At 56.0% G+C, this 22,747-nt stretch overlaps 1 protein-coding gene across 1 annotated transcript in view; it reads right to left on the bottom strand.

Moving 5' to 3' along the window:
* The window catches only part of FBN3 (fibrillin 3), a 52,382-nt gene extending 39,137 nt beyond the window's left edge, over nucleotides 1-13,245 (bottom strand). Inside the window, exons 1-17 of the mRNA XM_039858347.1 lie at nucleotides 13,097-13,245; nucleotides 12,878-12,960; nucleotides 12,116-12,214; nucleotides 11,838-11,933; nucleotides 11,529-11,624; nucleotides 9,776-9,973; nucleotides 9,542-9,667; nucleotides 6,754-6,906; nucleotides 6,495-6,680; nucleotides 5,777-6,109; nucleotides 5,547-5,672; nucleotides 3,768-3,890; nucleotides 3,394-3,669; nucleotides 3,036-3,089; nucleotides 1,531-1,656; nucleotides 1,326-1,451; nucleotides 62-181 (exon numbers count right to left, since the gene is read on the bottom strand). Coding sequence (XP_039714281.1) covers nucleotides 62-181; nucleotides 1,326-1,451; nucleotides 1,531-1,656; nucleotides 3,036-3,089; nucleotides 3,394-3,669; nucleotides 3,768-3,890; nucleotides 5,547-5,672; nucleotides 5,777-6,109; nucleotides 6,495-6,680; nucleotides 6,754-6,906; nucleotides 9,542-9,667; nucleotides 9,776-9,973; nucleotides 11,529-11,624; nucleotides 11,838-11,933; nucleotides 12,116-12,214; nucleotides 12,878-12,960; nucleotides 13,097-13,242 — 2,467 coding nt within the window. The 5' untranslated portion in view covers nucleotides 13,243-13,245. The remainder of the gene's footprint in view (nucleotides 1-61; nucleotides 182-1,325; nucleotides 1,452-1,530; nucleotides 1,657-3,035; nucleotides 3,090-3,393; nucleotides 3,670-3,767; nucleotides 3,891-5,546; nucleotides 5,673-5,776; nucleotides 6,110-6,494; nucleotides 6,681-6,753; nucleotides 6,907-9,541; nucleotides 9,668-9,775; nucleotides 9,974-11,528; nucleotides 11,625-11,837; nucleotides 11,934-12,115; nucleotides 12,215-12,877; nucleotides 12,961-13,096) is intronic.
* Nucleotides 13,246-22,747: the final 9,502 nt, after the last annotated feature.

The following is a 22,747-nucleotide window of genomic DNA, read 5'->3' as shown; positions in this document are numbered from 1 at the left end:
CCTGCTAGGACACAGGGCTGGGCAGCGCGGTCCCTGGAACTACGAGGAACAAGCCTCTCACCTAGGCACACGGTGCCCGAGGGCCCCAGCCGGCTGCCAGGGCCACAGTCGCAGGCATAGGAGCCGGCTAGGTTCCGGCACGCACCATTCACACATGGGCTGGACAGGCACTCGTCGATATCTGCAAGGACAGCCCCGCACCAGGTCCTGAGCTGCAGGAGGGGGAGCCCTACCCAGCCAGGGCCCCCTCCGCTCTGGGGGCTGCCAGAGTCCAGCAGCATGGAGTGCACCCAGGTCCACACGGCATGTGCGTGAACAGACAGGCGTGCGTATATGGGCAGAATGCACAGGCACAGGCACACACACACACGTTTGCACTGAATTGTGTCATGCACTCATGCGAGCATGCTGGCATGCAGGGGCTTGGGAGCATGCATGTGTGACAAGTGCAGGGAGACAGACACGATCGGGCACGATGACCCTCACTGGAGTCACAAGAGGAAACAAGAGTGAGGTGAGGTGGGGACGAGGGGAAGAGAAAGGGAGACAGAGCCCGGGAGACGTCGGGCCCAATGGAAGGTGCACAGACACACACGCGTGCACGTGTGTGAGCGCTCGTGGCCATGAGTGTGAGGGGCCTAAGGGACGGGAAAGGTCATCGCCATGAAGCGTGTGTGGGCCACGATGGGTGTGAATGTGTGCATATGTGAGCAAAGGCACATATTCCTGTGCGGGCATGTCTGTGTAAATACATGCGTGTGTAATTGTGAGCCTAAATGTGTGAAAGTGTGAGCGACTGCAGGTACACACCTGTCTTTGAGTGTGTGCATATGAGTGTGACTGTGTGGGAGTGTCTATGAGTGTGAATATGGCTGTGTACCTACGTTTTGAGTACTGGTGTGTGCAAACAGGTCTCTGATCATATGCACACATGTGTGAATATGAGTCGAAGGCATACACAAGTGCGTGCCTATGCGGGTGTAACTGTGTGTGGCTATGAATACAAGGGTGAAAAGTGTGAGAATAAGTGAGTGTGTGAATGTGGGTATATGTATGAGTGTGTATAACTATGAGACTAAATGTAAATTTATATATCTTTGTGTGTGGATGTGAATGTGTGGACTGTGGGTATACATGCGTCTTTGAGCAGGTGCGTGTCTATGTACACACAGCATGCAGTGTGTGTAAGTGTCTGAGTGTGTGCATGTACGTATATGCAGAGCATGAGCACACGTGTTTGAGTGTGTGCCTGTGTGTACACACCAGAGCATGTGCATGTGTCTGTGCGTGTACATGCCCCGTGCAGCGTGTCCGGGACCCTGTACCTTCACAGGTCTCTGTGTCCTGCCGGAAGCTGAAACCCTGGGGGCAGGAGCAGCTGTAGCTACCAGGGCTGTTTCGGCACCACCCATTGTCACAGAGAAGGCTGTTGGTGGCACACTCGTCCACGTCTGCAGGGTAAGGTGGGACAGCAGGGTGAAGACGGTACAGCAGACAGTCCCACCGTCCACCGGTCTGCCAGATGCTCACCTGCGCACTCCCTGCCCGCCACACCTGCCTCGTAGCCCAGGTTGCAGATGCATCGGTAGCCGCCCCGCAGGTTCTCACACACACCATTGGCACAGATGTCGGGGTCAAGGGCACACTCGTTGATGTCTGCAGCAGGAAGAGGGCATCAGCAGCTGCCCTGCTCACTGGGGTCTCCACAAGCCAGGTCCCCCTGGGACTGGAGCTCCAACCCAGACCTAGCCTCATGTCCCACAAAGCCAGGGTTTCCAGGGTCTGTGGACATTGGGAGGGGGTTCATTCTTTGCTGTGGGGGCCATCCTGTGCACTACAGGATGCTAAGCTGCATCTCTGGCCTCCACCCACGAGATGCCAGTAGCACCAACCCCAATATTTCTACAGAAATTGCCAAATGTCCCCTTGGAACAGACTTCATACTGCTACAACACAACAAAAATAAAAACATCATAACCGCTAACGTTATGGGGTGCTTACTAGTTTGTGCCAAGCACATTAACTCATTTGATCCTCAGAACATCCCTGAAATGGGTGCTATTAGTATCCCCACTTTACAGACAAGGAAACTGAGGCACAGAGAAGGTAAGTCACTTGCCCAAGGGTATACAATCAGTAAACAGAACAGCCAGGAATTGAACCCAGGCATATGGCGCCATAATCTGTGCCTTTAACTGGGGTGGAGTAGGGGGGATAAGTGGGGTCGGACATTTGTCCTGCCCCAATGGCCCAGCTGTGAATGGAAAACTTGACCATCTCCTAAGCCCTTATTTCTACTCAGGCAGAAAGGCTGTTGTTTCCCAATCTCAATCTCTCTCTCTCTCTCTCTCTCTCTCTCTCTCTCTCATCAGCAAACAAACGGAAAGAGACACACACATGGGAAACTTCCTTTCCTTTCAAGTTTCAATGGTGCAAACAAGGCCTTTGGGGCTGAGAGCTTCTGGCTGCAGGACATCAGCCACGGACCCCTTGAGGGGAAGGGAAAGACGTGTGAGGAAGCGAAGCATTGTATATCCACCATCTCTACCTGTTATGGGCTGAGTTTTGTCCCCCAAAATTCATATGTTGGAGTCCTAACCCCCAGGGCCTCAGCATGGGACCTTACTTGGAGATGGGGTCTTTACAGAGCTAATTCAGTTAAAATAGGGTCATTATGTGGACCCCCCAATCCATTCCAGTATGATCGGATCCTTACAAAAGGGGGAAATTTGGAGACAGACAGGCACACAAGGGGGAGGCAGAGATCAGGGTAATGCTTCTACAAGCCAAGGAATGCCACAGATTCAATCCCCCAAAAGCTGAGAGAGGTACAAGGAGCAGTCTCCCTCCCAGCCGCAGGAGGAGCCAAGCCCCCAACACATTGGTCACGGACTTCCAGCCTCCGGAACTGTGAGGGGATAAATTTCTGGTGTTGAAGCCCCCAGCCCGTGGTACTGTGTTACCACAGCGAACTGATAACAGTGCCCAACTACAACGCTGCCCACCTGCCCTCTCCCAACACCCACCCCACTCACCTCTACCGTCTGTGGTCATGCCAAGACCACTGCTGCACAGGGCCTGGAACTCGGCTGGTGTGGCAGGGACAGGGCGAGAGGAGTCATTGGTCATTGCTGAATATAAGTCACACCCCAGGACATGGCCCCTTAGTGTTGGGCAAGAGTCTGGGACTAAGATGTCCCCACAGTGGAGAGAGCGATTTCCTGCAGTGTCTCCTTGGGAAGACCCCCACCCTCCACCCCTGCAGTGGAGAGAAACTCCCACTCCAGGGGAGTCAGGACCCCTGCCCCCTCCTATGTCCAGGGTGATGAAGGGAAATCAAGGACTGGAAGGCATGCAGGGCCGTGGCAGGCAGGGGAGGGTTGGGCCGCTCACCGGAGTTCTTGGCAGGACAGAGCTGGCAGGGCTCCCCAAATCCGTGGTCTGAGCTGGCACAGCAGCACTCGGATTTGGTCACGGCGCCAGGGAAGGGGCGGGCGCAGGAGCCCTTGTCGAGGGCCCCATAGCACGTGCTGCGCACGTGGGTGTCCACGCACACGCGGCCACCCGCACCCACCGCCAGCCCCCCCAGGCAGCGACAGCGGAAGGAGCCCTCAGTGTTGGTGCAATGCCCATTCATGCAGATGCCAGGGGTCTGGCACTCGTCGATGTCTGCAGGGGCCACGGGGACACCGTGATGGGTCCAGGCCCCACCACTGGCCCTGCCCGCCTTCCCATCGCTCACCCCGGGGTCCAGCCTCCAGACTCACCCACACAGTAGCGGCCACCGGGTGCCAGCAGGAAGCCGGATTTGCAGAGACACGTGAAGCTGCCGTCCTCATTGAGGCACACGCCATTGGCGCACATGGTGGTGGTGGCGCACTCGTTGAGATCTGCGGATATCGGGAGGGGCCCTGTCCCAGGAGGCCAGGCCAGGCGCCCGCCCCTCACTGGGCCAGCCCTGCACGTAGACCAGCCCCTCCCACTCACTTCTCCAGGGCAGACTGAGGGCTGAGCCCCAGGTGCCCTCCCAGGAGCCTGACCAGACAAGATGTGGTGGGGCCTCTGGGGCATGGCTGGGGCACTTGCTCATGCCTGTATCTTCGGTCCTGGCACACAGTAGGTACTCCAAAAATATTTGTTCAAAGTTGAATAAGCGAGGTGGTGGCTGCACAACACTGCACTAAATGTTATGGAATAGTTCCCTTAAAAAGGGTCAAAATGATTAATTTTGTGCTATGTAAATTTTACTGCAAAAAATTTTAGAATAAATGAGGTGGTAATTACACGACACTGGGAATGTACCACCTTAAATGATTAAATTTATGTGGTGTGAATCTTAATTTTAAAAAAAAGAAAGGGAAGGGAAAAAACAGTCAGCTTATAAAAAAACAGTCTAATTTAAAAGAAGGTGGTAGGTGCAGAAATGATAACCAAGGTATCGGTTCTGAGCGATAAAAAACTGCACTGATAAAGAAAAAAGGAGAAAAGAAATGAATAAATGAATGAAAGGTCCACACAAAAATGTGTACACAAATGTTCACCGTAGTGTTATCCATAATTGCAAACCATGGAAACAGCCCAGATGTCCATCAGCTGATGGAGGGACAGACAAAATGTGGTCTATTCATACGTACGTTGCAACATTATCTGATCCTAAAAAGAAACGAAGCCCTGATGCTCGCTACAACGTGGGTGAGCCTTGAAAACATGATGCTCGGTGAAAGAAGCCAGAGACCAAAGGCCACATGGTGTGATTCCACTGATACAAAATGCCCAGAACAGATACATCCATAGGGACAGAAAGCTGATTAGCCTAGTGCCGAGGGCTGGGGCAGGGAGAAAGGGTTCTGGCAAGACTACTGACGGAGATGAGGTGGTAGATGTGTCAACTGGCGTGGCAGAGACGCTCATACGACTCTGTGACTGTCCTAAAAACCACTGAATTGTACACTTTAAATTTTTCATGGTAGGTGGATGATATGCCAATAAAACTGCTGAAAAGTTTTTTTTTTAAATAAATGAATGAATGAACGATGAATGAATGTGGAAAAGAGAAAATTCTTCTTGATGAGAGAAAATTTTAAGGCAGATATCCTGGAGAATAAAGGGGGTCCCCAGTGGGGCCCACAAGCTGTGATGGCCGGAGCTTGGATGGCACCCCCAAACCCACAGGGAGCCTTCCATAGTCCTGATGCTTTAGTGGGGTGCTTTCCATAGTCCTGACGCCACATCTCAGCCAGACTCAGGGCCAATGTGGGACAGGAGAGGGGGATGCGCTTCCCCAGGGTCAGACGAGCCTTCCGGGAGCTCATGGAAGGCGTTCAGAAAGGAGGGAATGAAGGACCGAGTTGGCCTGGACCCATCACGGTGTCCCCGTGGCCCCTGCAGACATCGACAGAGCACAGGAAAGCTCTAAGGCGGGCTGGCTGGGTTCAGGGAGTTAAGCAGAGGATCCATCGCAGGGAGGGAGGGAGGTGGCGCAGCAGGAGTAAATATGCGACACGGCTCTACAGGGCCCCTCACCCACCTGCCCGGCCTAAACTCACCCACACAGTTCTTGCCATCAGGGCTGAGCTCAAAGCCCGCATTGCAAACGCACTGGAAGGAGCCCTCTGTGTTGACGCAGCGGCCGTGATGGCAGAGGCCACTGCTGCCGATGCACTCGTCCACGTCTGCGGGAAAGGAGGCGGGCAGTCAGCGGGCGCCCCCCAGACTGATTCAGGCCACAGATGCAGGCCTCACGCCCTCGCCTCCTCCCTCAGATGAACGGCCGTACCCACGCACGCCTGTTTGGTGACCGTGGCCTGGAAACCGTCGTGGCAGCGGCAGTGAAAGGAGGCGGGGGTGTTGACACAGTCTCCATGGCGGCAGGGGCTGCTGACGCATTCGTCCACGTCTGCAGGCAGAGAACCCTGAGCCCCAGCCCAGCAGGATGCGCCCCCGCCCCGCACCCGGCCACCCTTACCGATGCACTCCCCCCGGACGTCCTGCGCGTAGCCCGTGTTACACTCGCAGCGGTAGCCGGAAGGGGTGGGCAGGCAGCGGCCATTGAGACACAGGTTGGTGAAGTGTCGGCAGATGTCAATGGTCTGGTTCAGGGTGGCTGTGCCTACGGCAGGGACGATGGGAGCACTGGGCGCTGGCTGGTTCCTGGCCCCGAGTCTGGGCCTCGCCTCTGGGTTCCGACCCCCATTCTAAGGCTGGGACCCCGCCTTCTACGGCCAAGCTCTCTCACTTCAGCCCAGAGTCTTGCCCTAGATTCAGACCCTTACCCTGGCTGAGACCCCCCTACCCTGGGCCCAGAAAAGCCCAGACGCTCACCATGGGCTAGACTCACCGGCCCCTAGACCCCCTACCCAAGCCCCAAACACTGACTTTGAGACCCAGATCTCCAGTCTCCCCCACTCTCAGTCCACTGTAAGTACTTTTATCCCTACGGCCCAGGCCAGGACCCCAAGCCAAAGCCCTGACCTTCAGAGAGACCCCCTCCTCACCAATGTTGGCGTCGCCCAAGCCGAGGCTGGGAACCCCACGCCCACTGGCGCCAGGGGAGCTGTGCCGTGCAGGCCCGCGGCCAGGACCCGCGCTGCCGCTGGATCTGAAGCCAGGGAGGCCAGGGAAGGGGCCAGGGTAGGAAGGCAGCAGCGGGAGCCGCTGGGCACACAGTCGCTGGAATTCGTCTGCGAGGAAGCAGGCTTTGAGGAGGAGCTCTGGGGGCAGAGGAGGACGGGAGACGACCCCCAGGCCACTCACCAGAGCCCCGAGCAGGACACAACTCTGGGACTGGGCCAGCCGCCCAGCACCTGCCCTTGTCACAGCAGCACTGCCTGTGGGTGAAGTGGCCGGCGAGGTCTCCGGCACAGCGGCCCACGATCAGAACCGAGAAACAGGTGCCAGCCCGGTGGTCTGCAGCGGGAGCGGGAGGATCAGTTCCCAGACCTGCGTTCAAACCTCACGTCCACCAGCACTGCCTGCAGCACAAGTCTCCTCGCCTCTCTGGGCCGAAGCCCCCCCCATCCATGGAATGCAGATGCTCAGGGCACCCACTTCACCTCGGAAGAGTAGCACCCTAATGGAAAGTGGAGCACACCGTGTCTGGTGAGTGGCCGATCTTCACTGAGTGACAGTCTTATCACCACTATGTCCGTGTTATCCCAGGGAGGTCATTTGGGGCTCATTCCAGCAAAAGCATTCCAACCCCTAAAGCTTGCACTGGCAGTAAGCTCTCTGAAGACCCCTTGGTTTGGGGGGGTTCTGCCCGGGTGGGAAGTCAGGCCGGACACTCAAGTGGGGATGCCGCAATCTATAGCTATGTGTCCCCGGGTGCCAGCCCTGGGCATTCCAGGAAAACCTGTGAGGCCGTGAATTTGAGGAGCGGCCCAAGGAGCAGACTGGTGGACGGGCGGCTGCAGCCCCGGGAAACCTGAGGCACAGGCTCCCCGGACATGAGAACCACAAAACTCCCACTTCCCACTGGGCCCTTGAGTCTGACGGCTGTCTTCAGTGATCGAATTTCTTGGGCTCTGACTCGCACAGCATACTTTTAGGTTTAAAAACTTACAAATCTTGGCTGGCGGCCCATGCTAGAGATCCACCCACCATCTGGGAGGGCCGCCGACCTGCTGGAGGCTGAGAAAACATGAAATCTTTCCACCTCCCCGGCTGCACCCTGTGCATCTGGGGACCTTCCAGGGGCACTGTGGGAGCCCGGGCTCTGCACTCCAGGTGGCACCCCAGGCCATCAACGGGGGCTGGGCCTGCCCAGACAAGGAGAAGTCAAGGGACTCATTCAAGGTCACGCAGCCGCTAAAGAGAAAGAGTGGACGTGGGAACCCAAATCCCTGGGCTCTGAGCGGAGCTGCCTCTCAGGTAGGGAAGACAGAGACAAGATGTTAGAATTTTAACAAAAGTGACGCTGCCTCTGCTTAGTAAGCACCCACTGTGGTCAGGCCCTACTAAGCTGCCACAGCACCAACTTCGCTGCTCTCCTGTCCTTGTGAATGTGAACTGAGTGCTCGCTACATCCAGCCCTGGGCAAATCAGTCCACAAATTGCATTTCATCCTCTCCACGACTCCACGCGGTAGGTACTGCCATTGTCCCCACTTTACAGAGGAAGAAGTTGAGGCACAGAGAGGTTAAGTCACCTGCCCAAGGTCACAGAGTTTGTGAGCAGCTCAGGTGGCAGTCAGAACCCAGAAGTGAACCCCAAGGCCACGTTCAGAAGCAACTTGACTTTGGTTCAAATCTAGGCTCAGCTGTCTGGTAGCTGGAAGAGGCCCCTCCAGGGGGGCCTGCCCCAAGGTGTCCTCCAGGCCGTCCATGATGGACTCCAGAGAGGAAACAGAAGATCTGGCGCTGGCCACAGCACGCTGGCAGAACTCCAAACACAATACTGCCATCCCTGCCTGGTAGAGGCCCAGCCCGAGGGGCGTGGGGGTGCTGGGGAACTGCCAAGTCAAGTCCCGCCCTCCTCCCCAAGTCAAGTCTCACCCTCCTTCCCAGCCCAGGACTCTGCCCGTCTCCCACCACATATGTGCATCGTCCTGGCCTCCCTTTTGGCCACCAGCAGCTTCTAAGGTCTAATGACCAGCTCATCAAGACAGCAGGACAGAGTGAGAGCCCAGAGGTCTCTCTGCCCTGGCCAGGCTGGGTGTGGTGGAGCACAGGGTGGGCATCCAAGAGGAAGCAAGGCCCAGAGGACCACCCCCCATGGCTGAGGGGGGATCCGGAGAGCTGGGTATGAGCAACGATCTGCTCTAGATTTGTTGAATTGACTCGAGCAAACACCTCTCTGGGCCTCAGTTTCCCTATCTCAAACAGAGCGTGGGGAGGATGGGGTGCTCTTAACAAGACTTTGGGAGCAGAAAGAGGAACATCAAGACAGAGCCAGAGAGGTAGGTGGGCAGAAAGGCATTGACATGGAGGCCAGAGGACCAGAGAGGCATTGGGGGTGCTGGGGAGAGGGAAGGAAGGCAGCTACTGAACCAGAAGGACATAGAGTCTGAGAGGCAGAGTGACATAGAGAGACAGTGGAGGCAAGAGGCCCAGACAGGGGACCGGAATGCTAAAAGCAGAGGTGGAGGGCCAAAGGGGCTTGGGACGGGTCCAGACAGCACAGAGCTTCATGGGTAGGGAGCCAGGATGCCAGGGGGGATGGAATCCAGGCTTCGAAAAAGACAGGACATGGAGATTGGGGGGTTAGAGGAGCCCGATGGCCAGAGGATTGCAGAGACAGGTGAGCAAGGCGCCTGTCCCCCACCCACCCTCTACCCCTCCGGCTCCCTCAGGCCCTGGCTCACCAAGGCAGCGGGTGCCATCCAGGCTGCTGGCAAAACCACGGGGACAGGTGCACACGTAGCTCCCAGCCGTGTTGGTGCAGTCGCCCCCAGAGCAGAGGCCGGGCAAGCTGAGACACTCGTTTACGTCTGCGTCGACAGACACGGGTCAGAGCCTAGCCCCCAGCAGCCCTAGGCCACCTCCTCCTCATGTGGGACCTGGGCGGTCCAGAGCCCATGCAGGTCCCCCACCCCACCGCCCACCTTCACACTTGGCACTGTTCTCACTGAGCCGGTGTCCAGTTGGGCAGTGACACTCAAAGGAGCCCACAGTGTTGACACAGCTGCCTCGCTGGCACAGGCCTGGGACAGCCTGGCACTCGTCTACATCTGCAAGGGATGAGAGGCCCATCAGAGGAAGGAATCAAGTCTACAAGGGCTCCCACTCAGCCCTGGCTCCGAGGACCTCCTTCCCTACTTGGTAACTCCCTTACTCACCTTGGCAGGCCCCCGTGCGGATATTGGGGATGAAGCCACGGCGGCAGGGGTGTGGCTGTGCTGGGCAGAGCTCACAGGGGAGGCCCCAGGCACGGCCCACGGTGGCACAGCAGAGTGCCTTGGTGCAGATGAGGCCTGTCAGCTGGTGCTGGCACCCCTCAGGGCTCACTTGGCCAAAGCAGGGCCCTGTCCGGTAGTCTGAGGTACATGGAGGTGGATATTGGCAGCTGGCCTCGGGCTGCCCACCCAAGAGCCTTCTGCATCTCCATCCTTACAGCTCCAGCTCAGGCTTCTGCCTCTTACCAGGACCACTGCAGCAGCCACCTCTCCTGCTTCCCTATACATCAGGCTTTCTACTGACCACAAGCCTTGACTCACAGTGTTCTCCTTCCTTACCTGAAAAACTCCTATTCACCCTTCAAAACCCTTTCTCCTCAAAGCGTCCCCCAACCAACCTCCAACAGAGGCCAGTATCTCTGAGCCCACAAAACCAGGTCACCTCTGAAGACCCCCAATACTCTCCCAAGGCCCATCCCCGCCTCAGGCATGAGCGGGGACCTAGGGATGCTGGCTGGAGTGCCTGTCTTGTCCCTGAGCCCCTGACAAATCTCCCAGACTTTGGGAGGGACCCAGAATCTGCCCAAACGCTCTGGACCCTCAATACCACATCCCTGAGGTGGTCACGTCACTCCTCCCAGATGGGACTTCCTGGCTCCATCTTCCAGATGGTTCCAATCAAGGAGCTGGCATTGGACCAAGGGAAGCCCCTCCCCGAAGAGGAAGCCAAAGCCAACCACCCTCCCCCAGGCTCCATACGGAGGAGGGGCTTTACTGAGACTCCCGACAGTCCTGAGTCCCTAAGCAAAAGCGCCGTTCCCAGAATCTCATCCGATTCACCCCACCCACTCCTGCCTAGGCGCCCAGCTCTGCCTCTCTCTGGGGTCCTCACTGCCCACCGCCCAACCCAGACCTCTCCTCCCTCACCCTCCCCACTGACCCTCACTCCTCCTCTGTCGACCCAAATTTCAATTCTTTTCTGGTCAAATCCAGTTCCCAAAAGCCCACCTTTGACTCAGGTAACACACCAGCTCATTGCCACACCTCCTCCAACCCAGCTTTGGCCACAGACGCACCTCCTGCACCCGCAGCACCCCAACGCACACTGGGGTCACTCCCAGGGTCCTGGGATCTGTGGCCACGTCAGGCACTCTGACGGTTCCTTGCAGCCAAAAACTCACAAGCCCAGCCTCACCCAAAGCCGCCCACTCTGGTTCGCTTACTCCTTCTCAGCCTCCTGTGGGCTCCATTTCTCTGTGTGCCCTTAAATCGCCTTCCCTTCTCTTCCCCCAGAAGCTCAACCATCCTCTCGCTGGCATCCCCTTCCCCCCAGTTTTCTGATCAGACATGGGCTTGCCTCTGCCTCATTCCCCTCACCCCCCACGTCCAACTTTTAACAAAACATCTCTGCTTCTGCTGTCTTAGTTTTGGCAACAACCTCTCAACAGGTGATGCCACCCACCTCAGCCCTGGGGAGCACTGACTTGTCTATCTCATGAACTCCAACTTGTCCCTTCCTCCAGGAAGCCCTCCCTGATTCCCTTCCATGGAGCAGAGGGTTTCTCTGCCTTTCACGGCAGCAGGAAAGGAAGGATGGAGGCCAGCTGGACCCTTCCAGGGCCTAGTTATGTCTCAGGGGCTGCCAAGAAGCCGCCCTCCCTCCTCCCAGGCCCCTTCCCCATGACCAGTTTGGTACCTCTCTCACACTGAGGCCCCATGAAGCCGTACACACAGGCGCAGTGGTTTGGCCCGATGCAGCGGCCCCCGTTGTGGCAGCCGCGGTCACAGACAGCTATAGAGGGAGAGGGAAGGGTGGCCTGAGGTCCCAAACAAGGCTTTACCCAGAAATCACCACAATCTGACCCAGCCCCAGTGATAAGACTATGACAGTGAGTGTGTCCCCTGCAGTTCTTGGTCCCAGAAGAGTGAACCATGGGCAGTGGGCAGGTGGCAGCAGAGACCTTCCCCCTGGGATCTCAGCCAGGTGTGCGTGGGGGATACTCACGCTGCCCGCACACAGTGCCCGTGTAGCCCCTCTGGCACAGGCAGGACTCCCCTCGGCAGCTGCCCCCATTCATGCAGCTCACACTGCACCCTGACCCTAGGGATCAGGAGGAGAGACACACAATAGGTTGATGACAGGCCCCATGACACACATGCAAGGCAGGAGGACTCAGTGTGTCCGGCAGGCTCTGGTCCTTCAGCAAAACCTGCCTGGGCTCCCAGAGGCATCCAGACACCTCTGACCTTCTCCTCCCACCCTGAGGGGCATCCCCCACTTACCTTGGCTCACCCCGCAGCTGGGGGCCAGCTTCCCGTCGGCGCAGGCACACAGATTGGGTCGGGAGCAGAAGCCCTCGCCACAGGTGTGCCTACAGACAGCTGACAGGGCAGAGAGGGCAAGAGTCAGGACCAGGGACCAAATCCTGTGGCATCCTCACCCCGTCGGTGCCCGGCCGAGGCGGCAGGCTTCTGCCGCAGCTACTGGGAGGGATGCTCTTTGGGCCAGAACTGCCGAGAGACAAGGATAAAGGCAGAGCTACCGGAGAGCTGGCTGCTGGCTGGGGGGCTCTCCAAGGGAGAGGAGGCAGATGCTAGAGACTGCGGGGACAGACGGAGACAGAAAGACGTAGATGGAGGAGAGAGACAGAAACAGAGAGATTGAGAGACAGAGACACACAGGAATTGAGAGAGGGGAGGCACAAACGGAGACAGATTGAAAGAAAAAGGGAGAGATGGGGTAGAGACTGGGAGAGAAAGAGAAAGACTGAGAGAGAAAGGGAAAGCTAGAGAGATGAGAAATGAAAATACAGAGGGACAGAGAGAGACAGACAGATGGATAGGCAGACAGATATGGGGAGGTTGTAAACGAACTTGGCAGGGTGGCCTGGGAGCCTGAGGGCATCAGCGAGGGCCATTTCTGTAGTTCGGCTACACTCCCCCAGCCCAGGCCACCTGTACATAGGGTCGGACTTGCGGGCAAGTAGGAGAATTGCGCCAATGCCCCCCATCTGCACCCCTACGTCACATGGCAGTGGCACTCACGTATGACACACTGGCTCCTGCCGGGCAGCGTCCTCCAGCCTGGGCAGCAGTAGGCGTGGAAGCGAGAGCCACACACATTAGGCCTTGGGGAGAATATGGCATGTCTGGTGATTCCCTGTTTATCTAGATGTCCCCTGGGGCTTGTCCCCTCCCACCCAGAAGGACAACCGAACCCAGCCCACACCCGAGGGGCCTCTCAGCATCCTCGGGACCACGCACCCCTGCAAGATGCCTGGGCTGCCACGCCTACGCACACGTCCAGAACCTGCAGGCTCCACGGCCCCGTCCCAGTGGCCCCGCACACCCGCCACAAACGACAGGGCAGTCCAGGCCAGCAGGAGCCGAGCCAGGGGTCCCCAGGCCATGATGAGGGCACCAGCCCCTCTCCTTGTCAAGCACAGACCCTCCAGAACCATGACGTGTCCCTCGGAGGCTGTGGACAGGAAGCAGAGTGAACTCCAGCAGAAGTCCTTGGCCATGGGGCACCCAGGAGAACCAGGAGCAGCGGGACAGCGGCCCAGGGCCTGCGGGAGCCCAAGGAGGCATCCAACCCCAACCCAGAGGCAGGTGAACAGTCAGAGGAGGCTTCTTGGAGGAGATGTGATGGCTCAGAGATAGAGTTAGCCAAGAGAAACGTGCTGGGGCAAGGAGTCACAGTGAGGCCAGAGGGAACGAGGGCATGGAGCGCTGAATTGAGGGGAGAGAGGGCCCAGGGAGCCAGTGTTGCAAGAGTGCATAGCTGTGTAATGGAGCTGCCACTTATAGGTCAAGGGCAATGGAGAGCCCTTAAAGTGCTTTAAGTAGGAAGAACAAGGGCAGACATGGTGTTGGATGGTGTAGGAGCCGCGGAAGAAGCGTGCAGAGCAGGAAGTTGGGCAGACATTCGCATGAGAGAGGGCAGAGGAGAGGATCTCATTGATAACGAGGAGGTGGGGTACAGAGGAGTTCCCCGGGTGGGAGGCTTGAGGGGACTCCCAGAATTGTCTGGGAGGGCTGAATGGGGAGGGGAAGGTTGGTGGTAAGTCCAGGAGAGGCAGCTGGACCTTCTGGGCAGGGGTACCGGGCAGAGGTGGGGACTTCCCAGTGTGGAGCACATCCCTGGGCCCAACAGAGGAAGGTCAGCTTGTGTGCCCACTTCACAGAGGAACAAACGAAGACCATCACCTTGAGCAAGGGGCTGAGGAAGGATGGAAGCCCGGGCAGAAGGGAAGGAGGGGAAGCGGATCAGGGCACCGCCCGCCTCCAGGAGGTGGGTGATTGGCTCTCTCCAGACCAGGAAGGATGAGAGGGAGATGGGAACAGGGCCACTCCAGGTGGAAATGACCAGGCAAATTTTGAATACTTGGAGGAAAAAAGCTAGATCAAGTGGCCCGTTTGGGGGTGGGTGGGTGGCTTTCAGGTCCCACTTTCCGGATAAGGGAGGAGGACAATTGGACCTGGGTGAGGAGTACGCTGTGTGCCCTCGAGCAAGTAGCAGCCCGTCTCTGGGCCTTGGGATGACACGAGAGCCCAACCAGGTGGTCCCTCGGAGAAGGAAGGAGCCTTGTCAGCTCTGGCGGGGAGGCAGAGGAGAGTCGCCCGGCTGAGCGGGGGCATCCCCTTCTCGCTTTCAAGTTGTCCAGGCCGATCAGCACCTCAAGGACGCCTTCTCCAGGCAGCCTCGGGGACCGCTCAGCCTTCCTCCCGCTCGGGGCCGGCCTCGGGGGTCTCCGGTCTGGCCTGAACCGGGCCCCTAGCCCTGCCTCCGCGCCCCACGCCCCAGAGTTGGTCGAATGAATGAGCGGAGAAGGCGCGCGCGGCTGGGGCGGGAAGCCGGGCACGGGAAAGCATGGAGGGGGCGCGCGCCCCCGGAGTCCGCGGGCCGCGGTTTCCAGCCCGCAGGGCCGACGATGCAGGCCCGGGGCCGCCACCACACTCGTCTCCGCCCTCACCTGCGGGTCAGGGCCCGGCATGCGCCCCACCCCACACCCCCGCCCGCGCGGGTCCCCGCGCCCCCGGCGCAGCGCGGAGAGAGGAGGGGGCTGGGCCCGGGCTGCGGGCTACAGACAAAGGAATCCCCTCCCCCTCCCCGCTCCGGCCCCCTCCTCCCGCTCCAGCTCCCCCAACCCCTGCCCTGCAGTCCCTATAGCCCGCCGCCCTGCCCGCGCTTCCCCTACCTGCGAGCCGGCGCGCGTGGCGGCGGGCACCACGAGAGGACGCGCGGGGCTCTGCGGCGCCGGGGACCCGGGGCAGGAACGCGAAGCGGAGAGGCCGACCCCGCCGCGTTCCTGGCCCAGAGCTGCCACTCTGGGGGGGTTGGGAACGGGAGGAGTTGGGGGATGGCGCGTTTGCACCTCGAAGCTCCCTGGGCGGGGGCCCGGGTCTGGATCCTGAGCTGGGGGAGGGGCTGAGCTGGGGAGGGCCTGGGGCTCCGGGGAAACTCCTAGGGGCTGGAGAAATGGAAGGGAGCTCAGAGCCGGGGCTGGGGCTGAGATGCGGCGTGCGGGGGCTCCGGGGCCGTGGAGCGGGGACTGTGTTTTCAGAGAGAACTTGGCTCCGATTTGGGGTGGGCTGGAAGAGAGCCAAGCCGAGAGGTCCCAGGACTCACCTAGGAGGCCCTTCTAGGTCCTCCCAAGCTGCCTCCCCCTCCCTCGGGTTAGAAGAATTCCAAGGGTGACGTTGGAACTCACCTGGCTCTGGAACCTGGATTTACGATCCAAAGGCCCCTAAAAATGTAGACAAAAAACACTGGGCAAAGATGTGTTTCCTGGGGGGAAAGTCCGTATATTTGCATCCGATTGTCAAGACGAGTTTAGGAATCCGTTCTACTTTTTGAGTCTAGGGGCCAGACTTCAAACTGGAGTCTACATCCCGAGCAAAAGTTTCTAGCGTTTTCCACCACTCTCCCACCTTTAAAAACGGACACCACCAGTGACCCTAAATATGGAAATCCTTCAGAAGCTGTCAGTTGGACCTGAAGCTGTTATTTCCACTCAGCAAACTCCTATGCATCTGGCAAAGCCCAGTTCAAAATTCCTGTCTCCACCCCCAAATTGTTAGTTTATTCTGTTGAATTTCCAGAGCTGATTGTGCTGGTCATGTCTCCATCATAGCATTTCTGGAATGTACTAAATAAGTAACAAATAATAATTTGAGCTAATATTTATTGGGTGCTTATGTGCCGCACTTGGTGCTAAGTGTTGTGTACATATTATCTCATTTAATCACCAAACATCCTTGTGAGGGAGACACTCTTAGAACCTCCCAGTGTGGGTCCCAGGAGACAGACCTGGACTCTGACCTTCCGGGGCGGGAGAGGACCCCAGGAGGAGGGAGGAAAGGAGGCTCTGCCTGGGGATGGGGAAGGCTCCGGAGATGAAGGAGAAGCAGAAAAGCAGAGGAAAGAGCACAGGCAAGGTCCTGGAGACAAGAGGGTTTGGAACATGCAGCAGCTGAGCGAGGCTGGAGCTGTGGGAGAAGGGAGAAAGGAAAGAGGGAGGTCGGAGGGGTGAGCAGGAGCCAGGAGCACCCAGGAGCCTGCAGCAGGCGCCCCCCACCTCTGAGGGGAGCCAGGGTAGGCTCCCAGAAAGGGGAGTCACTCCAGAGGCTGTACTGTGGGGTCTAGATCTGGGGAGCAGCAAGAGCTCCAGGGCTGGGCTGGGGGAGTGTGAGGCAGAGGGAACTTTCAGGGACAAGATTTGGGGCATCCTAGCCAAGGGAGGTTCCTGGAGCCTGCGAGAAGGTGCAGGAGGGATGCTGGGCATGGGGAGGGTGGACTAGGGAAAACTCCAGGATCATTGGAACAGCAGTGACAAGAGGTGTGGCATTCCAGTGTGTGAGGGCCCAGTGGCCATAGTGGATGGATCTGCTTCCAGGGACACCTCTGTCACTCCTTCCTGGGCTCTTTTGACAAGGTTCACCTGGTCCGTTCGTTAGTCAGCAAGTATCTTCCACTCTGAAGCACCGGGACAGGCTCTGGCTGCCCCAGAAGCAAGGCAGCAGGTGTGCGGAGGGTGGAGAGGGACGGATCACACCAGGGACGCGACATGACCAGCGCTGTGATGTCTAAGCCCAGCAGTGATTCTGTTCTAGAGTTATCCCCGTCTGCTCTGTGGAAGCGCGTACAGAAGGACCCCATCGGTTGTGGGGAGACAGAGGAGGTTTGGCGCTCTCGGAAGTCCCTGCACACAGGATCTGCAGCAGAGCAAGCACTTCTCCGGTCATCACGTTCCCTCTACTGTCACAGCCTTGTCTCCCAGTGGCGCCACTGCCTGGGTCAGTTAACTGCTGCCCTTCACGGATGTGGTCACACTGGAGTGCTACCTATGCAGTCACTCCTTGACATCACCTGTCGTGAAGGGACAGCTAGACTCTCACCCAGAACTGTCACAAGGGCAGAGCATGTCACACAGTCTCCCCATCAATGTTGAGTCATCACCAAGTTTCTATTACAGGGTGACCCATCACTGTCACCCACTGCTGTGACCCTTTCATTGCCACCCGTTAACAGGACACCTTGCTCTTTCCGGTTACTCCACTGCCCGTGACATTCATGTTGTCTCCTGTCACCTTTATACCTTCACCTCGCTGTGACTCTGTTACCCATTACCGACTGTACGTGGCCCAGAGCATCAGGATTCTTAAACTGCAAGCAACAGAAAGAACTTTTGGTTGCATGCAGATTTCCCGGGAGACTGGAGACCCTATCCTGGGAGTTCTTCAACCAGCAGAGTCACCCCCAAATCACCCGCAGATCTGGTCCCAGTAAGACGTCTTCCATTCCCTCTCTGCTCCCTGAGCTCAGATGGTACTCGATGATCCTGAATGCTAGAAACCAGAGCCACCCAAGGCAAAACGCCATCCTAGGGATCCCACTTTCTGACGCCAGCCTCCATCAAAGTTCGGGGCAGAGGCGCCTGCCTGGAGGAATGTGGGGGTGTATGAACCCCCTTGCTGTGAGACGCCTGGGAAAACCCATGTCTTGAAGTTCTGTTGTGGATCCACCTCATGAAGAGGTACTTTACAGATGGAGGAAAAGGACACCTGAATCGCCTGATGGCCAAATGGATGGCGAGATTCTGCGTGCTGCGTTCTTCCTAGCTTGTCATCTGTCACCATTCCACCTCACCACCTCCCTACTGTCACCCATCACTGTTACAGACTGTCTTATTGTCATCATCTCATTGCAGTTGTCTTTCGGCTGTCACCGGTCACTTGTACACATTGTCCCTTTATTATTTTTTGTCACCATATCACAACCTCCTTACCAACATTACACCAATTCTTAGGATTTGCTTAAAAATTACAATATCACCTGTTGCTGTCACACTGGCTCCTCATTGTCATCTGTTGCTGTCACACTGGCTCTCCATTATCCCCCGTTCCTATTAATTGTCACCTGTCCATGTCGCATTGCCATACCATTCATATTCCCATGAGCACCCCTACACTGCTGTCATCCTGTTAAGGTCGTAGTGAATGAATCTCTGAGTCACTCTAGCTCCTGGCCTCTGCTTACTCCTCTGTGCAGTTCTGGAGTCCCTTCTGTGTATGGGACTCAACTGTGTGTGTCCTGGGCCAGGAGAATCTCAAATGTCCATTAGCATAGGCCTGAGGACGGATGGAGACAGGGCAGGCAGAGTGTGCTTAGGAGCATAGGGCCGGGGCTGGGGACAAAGAGACATGAGAGGGGGTGGAGAATGCCTGCAACTTGTGCTGTGTGGGGTATGCTTGCCCTGCCTGGGCCAAGTGCCCCGGCGACAGAGCTCTCTTTGTCTGAGCACAGGAAGCAGCAGAGCCAGGAGGAGGGAGCACATGGGCAGAGAGTTTGGCCGGATGCCTAGGGAAGAGACTGGGGAGTGGCGGGTCCTAGAGATCCCAGGAAGTCCCTAAGAAGGTCAGGCCTGGGTTGGGAGGGGCAGAGAGAGCAGCTGGAACTTGAGGACTTACCCATCCAGTTGTCCCCCAGCCCTCCCCAGTTCGCAGAGTGCTCCCTGTACGCCCGGCTGGACCCTCACAGCAAAGCCCCAGGGCAGGCTCTGCTGTCTTCCCCATTATACAGATGGGGAAAATCGAGGCGCAGAGCCCCTAAGTCACGCACCCTGGCCCCACAGCCAGTAAAGAACACAAGCAGATCTGAACCCAGATCACAAAGTCCCAAACCTCGGTCTCCTGGGCAGGAGGAGGTAGCAGAAGCCACTGTCTCTCCGATCCGTACACATATATGCTTTTTTTTTTTAACAGTAATCACAGGTGTCACCACCTATATATGTTATTGTGTCCTTGCTTTTTTCCCTCTTTGTAAAAATTTGTTTTACTTGTAAACTAAAGTACCTCTCAATGACTTTTTTTTGGCTGGTTTTTAAAATTAAGGTAAAATTCACTAACATAAAATTAACCATTTTTAAATGCACAGTTCAGTGGCGTTTAGTACATTCAGTTTGTGCACCCATCACCTCTATCTAGTTCCGAGACACTTTCGTCACCACAAAACAAAACCCCGTACCCATCACCCGCTTCCCGCAGCCCCTGGCAACCACTAATCGACTTTCTGTCTCTGTGGATTTGCCTGTTCTGGACACTTCATGTAAATGGATTATACAATATGTGGCCTGTGGTGCCTGGCTTCTTTCACTACACATAATGATTTCGACGTTCATCCACGTTGTAGCGTGTCTCAGTGCCTCCTGCCTTTTCATGGCTGAGTAATATTCCGGTGTGTGGATAGACCACCCGTCTGTGTATCTGTTCACCAGCTGATAGGCATTTGGGTTGGTTCCACTGAACAGTGCTGCTCTGGATGGACTTGTTCTTTTCACTTCTTGAGACATCTTGGCACTGTTTCTGTGTTAGTCTGGAGAGAACTTGCTCATTCTTGTTTATGTCTGTGGAGGACTCCATTGGGTGAGCTGAACTGCAATTTATTCCCTAGTCACCTACGTTTGTAATTTCAGACAGTGCTCCAGGAAATATCCCAGTACAGGCGTCATCTCACGCTAGATATCATGCAGAGTTTTTTGGAAATATTTTGTTATGGAAAACGTCAAACATATGCAAAAGTAGACAGAATATACAGCCAGTAGTGAACCTCCACGAACCCCTCATTCAGCTTTAATAATTATTAACGGACGATCACTCTTGTCACCTCCCCTCCAATCAGCCTGTCTGCCGAAGTTACAATGGACAGAGTGGAGAAGCCTGGACAGAGAGACAACTCCCAGCATTTTCAGCCACTGGAGAGCACAAGCCCAGGATGCAAAAGGGACAGCTGTCCCAGGTGACTTCTATGAAGCCAGAGTGACAGGAAGAACAGGAACAGCACATTCACAAGAGCATGGCAAGGAGCTCTGCGGAAAGCATTAAGAGTCATCCGGGGGCTGCAGACATGGCTTAACCATCATGTGGTCCAGCTGTCACTCAACTCAGGGGAAGGAAGGATGGCCACTGATGACAACAAAACTGCTGGCCAAGAGGGGAGGTGGAAGAAATACTGCACCTCAAAGCCACTTGGAGGTCAAAGGCAGGGACCTCCAAATGGAGAGCACTTCCCGGCACTCCAAGAACAAGCAGAGCCATACAACAGTGATGGCCGAACATTTCCTCAGCTGAAGACAGACCTGTGTTTCTGAAAGGAAGACTCCCAACTCTCAGACTCACCTCCTGACGGAGGGGACCTGCCACATCCAGAAGGTCACGGATTGCAGGATCAAGAGGAAGTCCTAGGAGAGTGTTCTCATCTGTGACCACCAGAAGCCAGAAGGCAACAGGGGACCACTCTGCATTTTTGCAAGGCAAAGAGCTGTGATGCCAGTGAGATGCTGCCTCACACCCACTAGGATGGCTCTTATTTAAAAAAAAAAAAGGGAAATAAAGAGCCTTGGTGAGAATGAGGAGATATTGGAACCCTGGACATTGCTGGTGGGAATGTAAAAGGGTGCAGCTGCTGCGGAAAACAGTCTAGAGGGTCCTCAAGAAATTAGAAATAGAATTACCGTATTATCCAGCAATTCTACTTCTAGGTATATGCCCAAAAGAAGTGAAACCAGGGTATTGAAAAATATTTTCACACCCATGTTTATAGCAACATTATTCACAATAGCCAAAAGACGTAAGCAATCCAAGCGTCCATCTACAGATGAATCGATAAACACGGTGTGGTCCATCCACACAACTGAATAGTGTTTAACTTTAAAAAGGGGATTCTGACGCAGGCCACGACCTGTGTGAACCTTGAGGACCTTATGCTCAGTGAAATAAGCCAGACACAAAGGGGCAAACACTGTGTGATGCCACTCATAAGAGGTCCCTAGAGGCATCAGATTCGTAGACAGAAGGTAGTTGGTGGGAGCCAGAGGCTGGGGGTGGGGGAGGATGGGGAGTTAGCGTTTGATGGGGACAGAGTGTTGGTTTGTGAAGATGAGAAAGTTCTGGAAATGGATGGTGGAGATGGGTGCACTGCATCTAGAATGTACTTAATGCCACCAAATTGTACACTTTAAAATTACTAAGTAATCATTTCACAATATATATGTGTATCAAGTCATCACATTGTCAATTATTTCTCAATGCAGTTGGGAAAAAATTTAAGAATTTAATGTTTTTGTTACTTAAGATGGTAAATTTTATGTTATGCGGATTTTACCACAATTTTTTTTTTTAACATAGAGGCCGCAGTCTCGCATCTGGGCTCGTCTGAGGCCAGCGGTCTCCCCAGCAGCATCCCCTGCCTCCTGACCTACGCCCTCTGTCTCCAGCCCGAGCGGCTGGGAGGGCCTTATTCCTCCCCATTGTTCCTCAGGGCAGTCAGAAATATGACGTCTGGCTAGGTTCACTGAGTGCTCAAAAGTTTTCTTGGTTTTTCTTTCCTCTCTTAACGGAGAGAAAGTCTGGGTGCTGGCTGCCAGTCGAGCATCTTCTCTACTTCTGACAGTTCCGTCGCTCCGAAGTCGTAATCCTCTCTCTGTCTCCGGGAAGGGCAGACCGGGCCGCTGGTTTCTGGGAGACATTTGGGACGGCAGGGCCAGTTGTGTCTGAAACATGGGGCTTTGGATGCCGAAGCGATGGTCACATGGCATCTGTCAGATGCCTTCTGCCTACTGACCTGCTGGAAGCTTCTTCTCAGGTTGGAGAGTGTATGAGTTTTCCATGGCCACTATAGTAAATGACCACAAACTTGGTGGCTTAGAAAACACACATTTATTCTCTTGCAGCTCTGAACGTCAGAAGTCTGAAATGTCTTTCACCGAGCTCACCTCCAGGAGTTGGCAGGGCTGGTTTACTCTGGAGGCTGCAGGGGAGGAGCCATTGCTCACCTCTTCCAGCTTCTAGAGGACACCCACATTCCTTGGATCATGACCCCTTTCTCCATCTTCAAAGCCAGCAGTGTGGCACCTTCCATCCCTCTCTGACCCTCCTGCCTACCTCTTATAAGGACCCTTGTGATGACACTGGGTCCCTCTGGCAATCCAGGCCAATCTCCTAATCGCCTCCAGATCATTAAGTTAATCCGATCTGCAAATATGTCTGCATGTCAGGTAACATAGTCACAGGTGCCGGGGATTGGGCTGTGGGCATCTCCGAGGTGCGTATGCGTTATTGAGCCTACCCTGTTGTGACTTTCCCTGATGGAGAAGAAACTTCACTATCAGCTCCAGAGGGATGAGCAAGACACGGGGCTCGAGCTGTGTCTCTCAACCTCCAGACCTCGGTTCTCTCATTCTCCAAATAGGAAAGAAAATCTCTCTTCTGGTCATTTTCCTGGGAAAATGAGGTGGGGTCAGGCCGAACAAATTATGCAATGGCCACATGACAGCCCAACACACAGGCGCCCAGTGACTCAGGCCTGAGGTCATCATCCATTTCTGCAACAACCATTATTAAGCACCTACTATG

The sequence above is a fragment of the Pteropus medius genome, unplaced genomic scaffold (genome assembly GCF_902729225.1).
Source record: "Pteropus medius unplaced genomic scaffold, Ma_sr-lr_union100, whole genome shotgun sequence".
Lineage (NCBI taxonomy): Eukaryota > Metazoa > Chordata > Mammalia > Chiroptera > Pteropodidae > Pteropus > Pteropus medius.
This window is presented reverse-complemented; position numbering and strand designations above follow the sequence as displayed.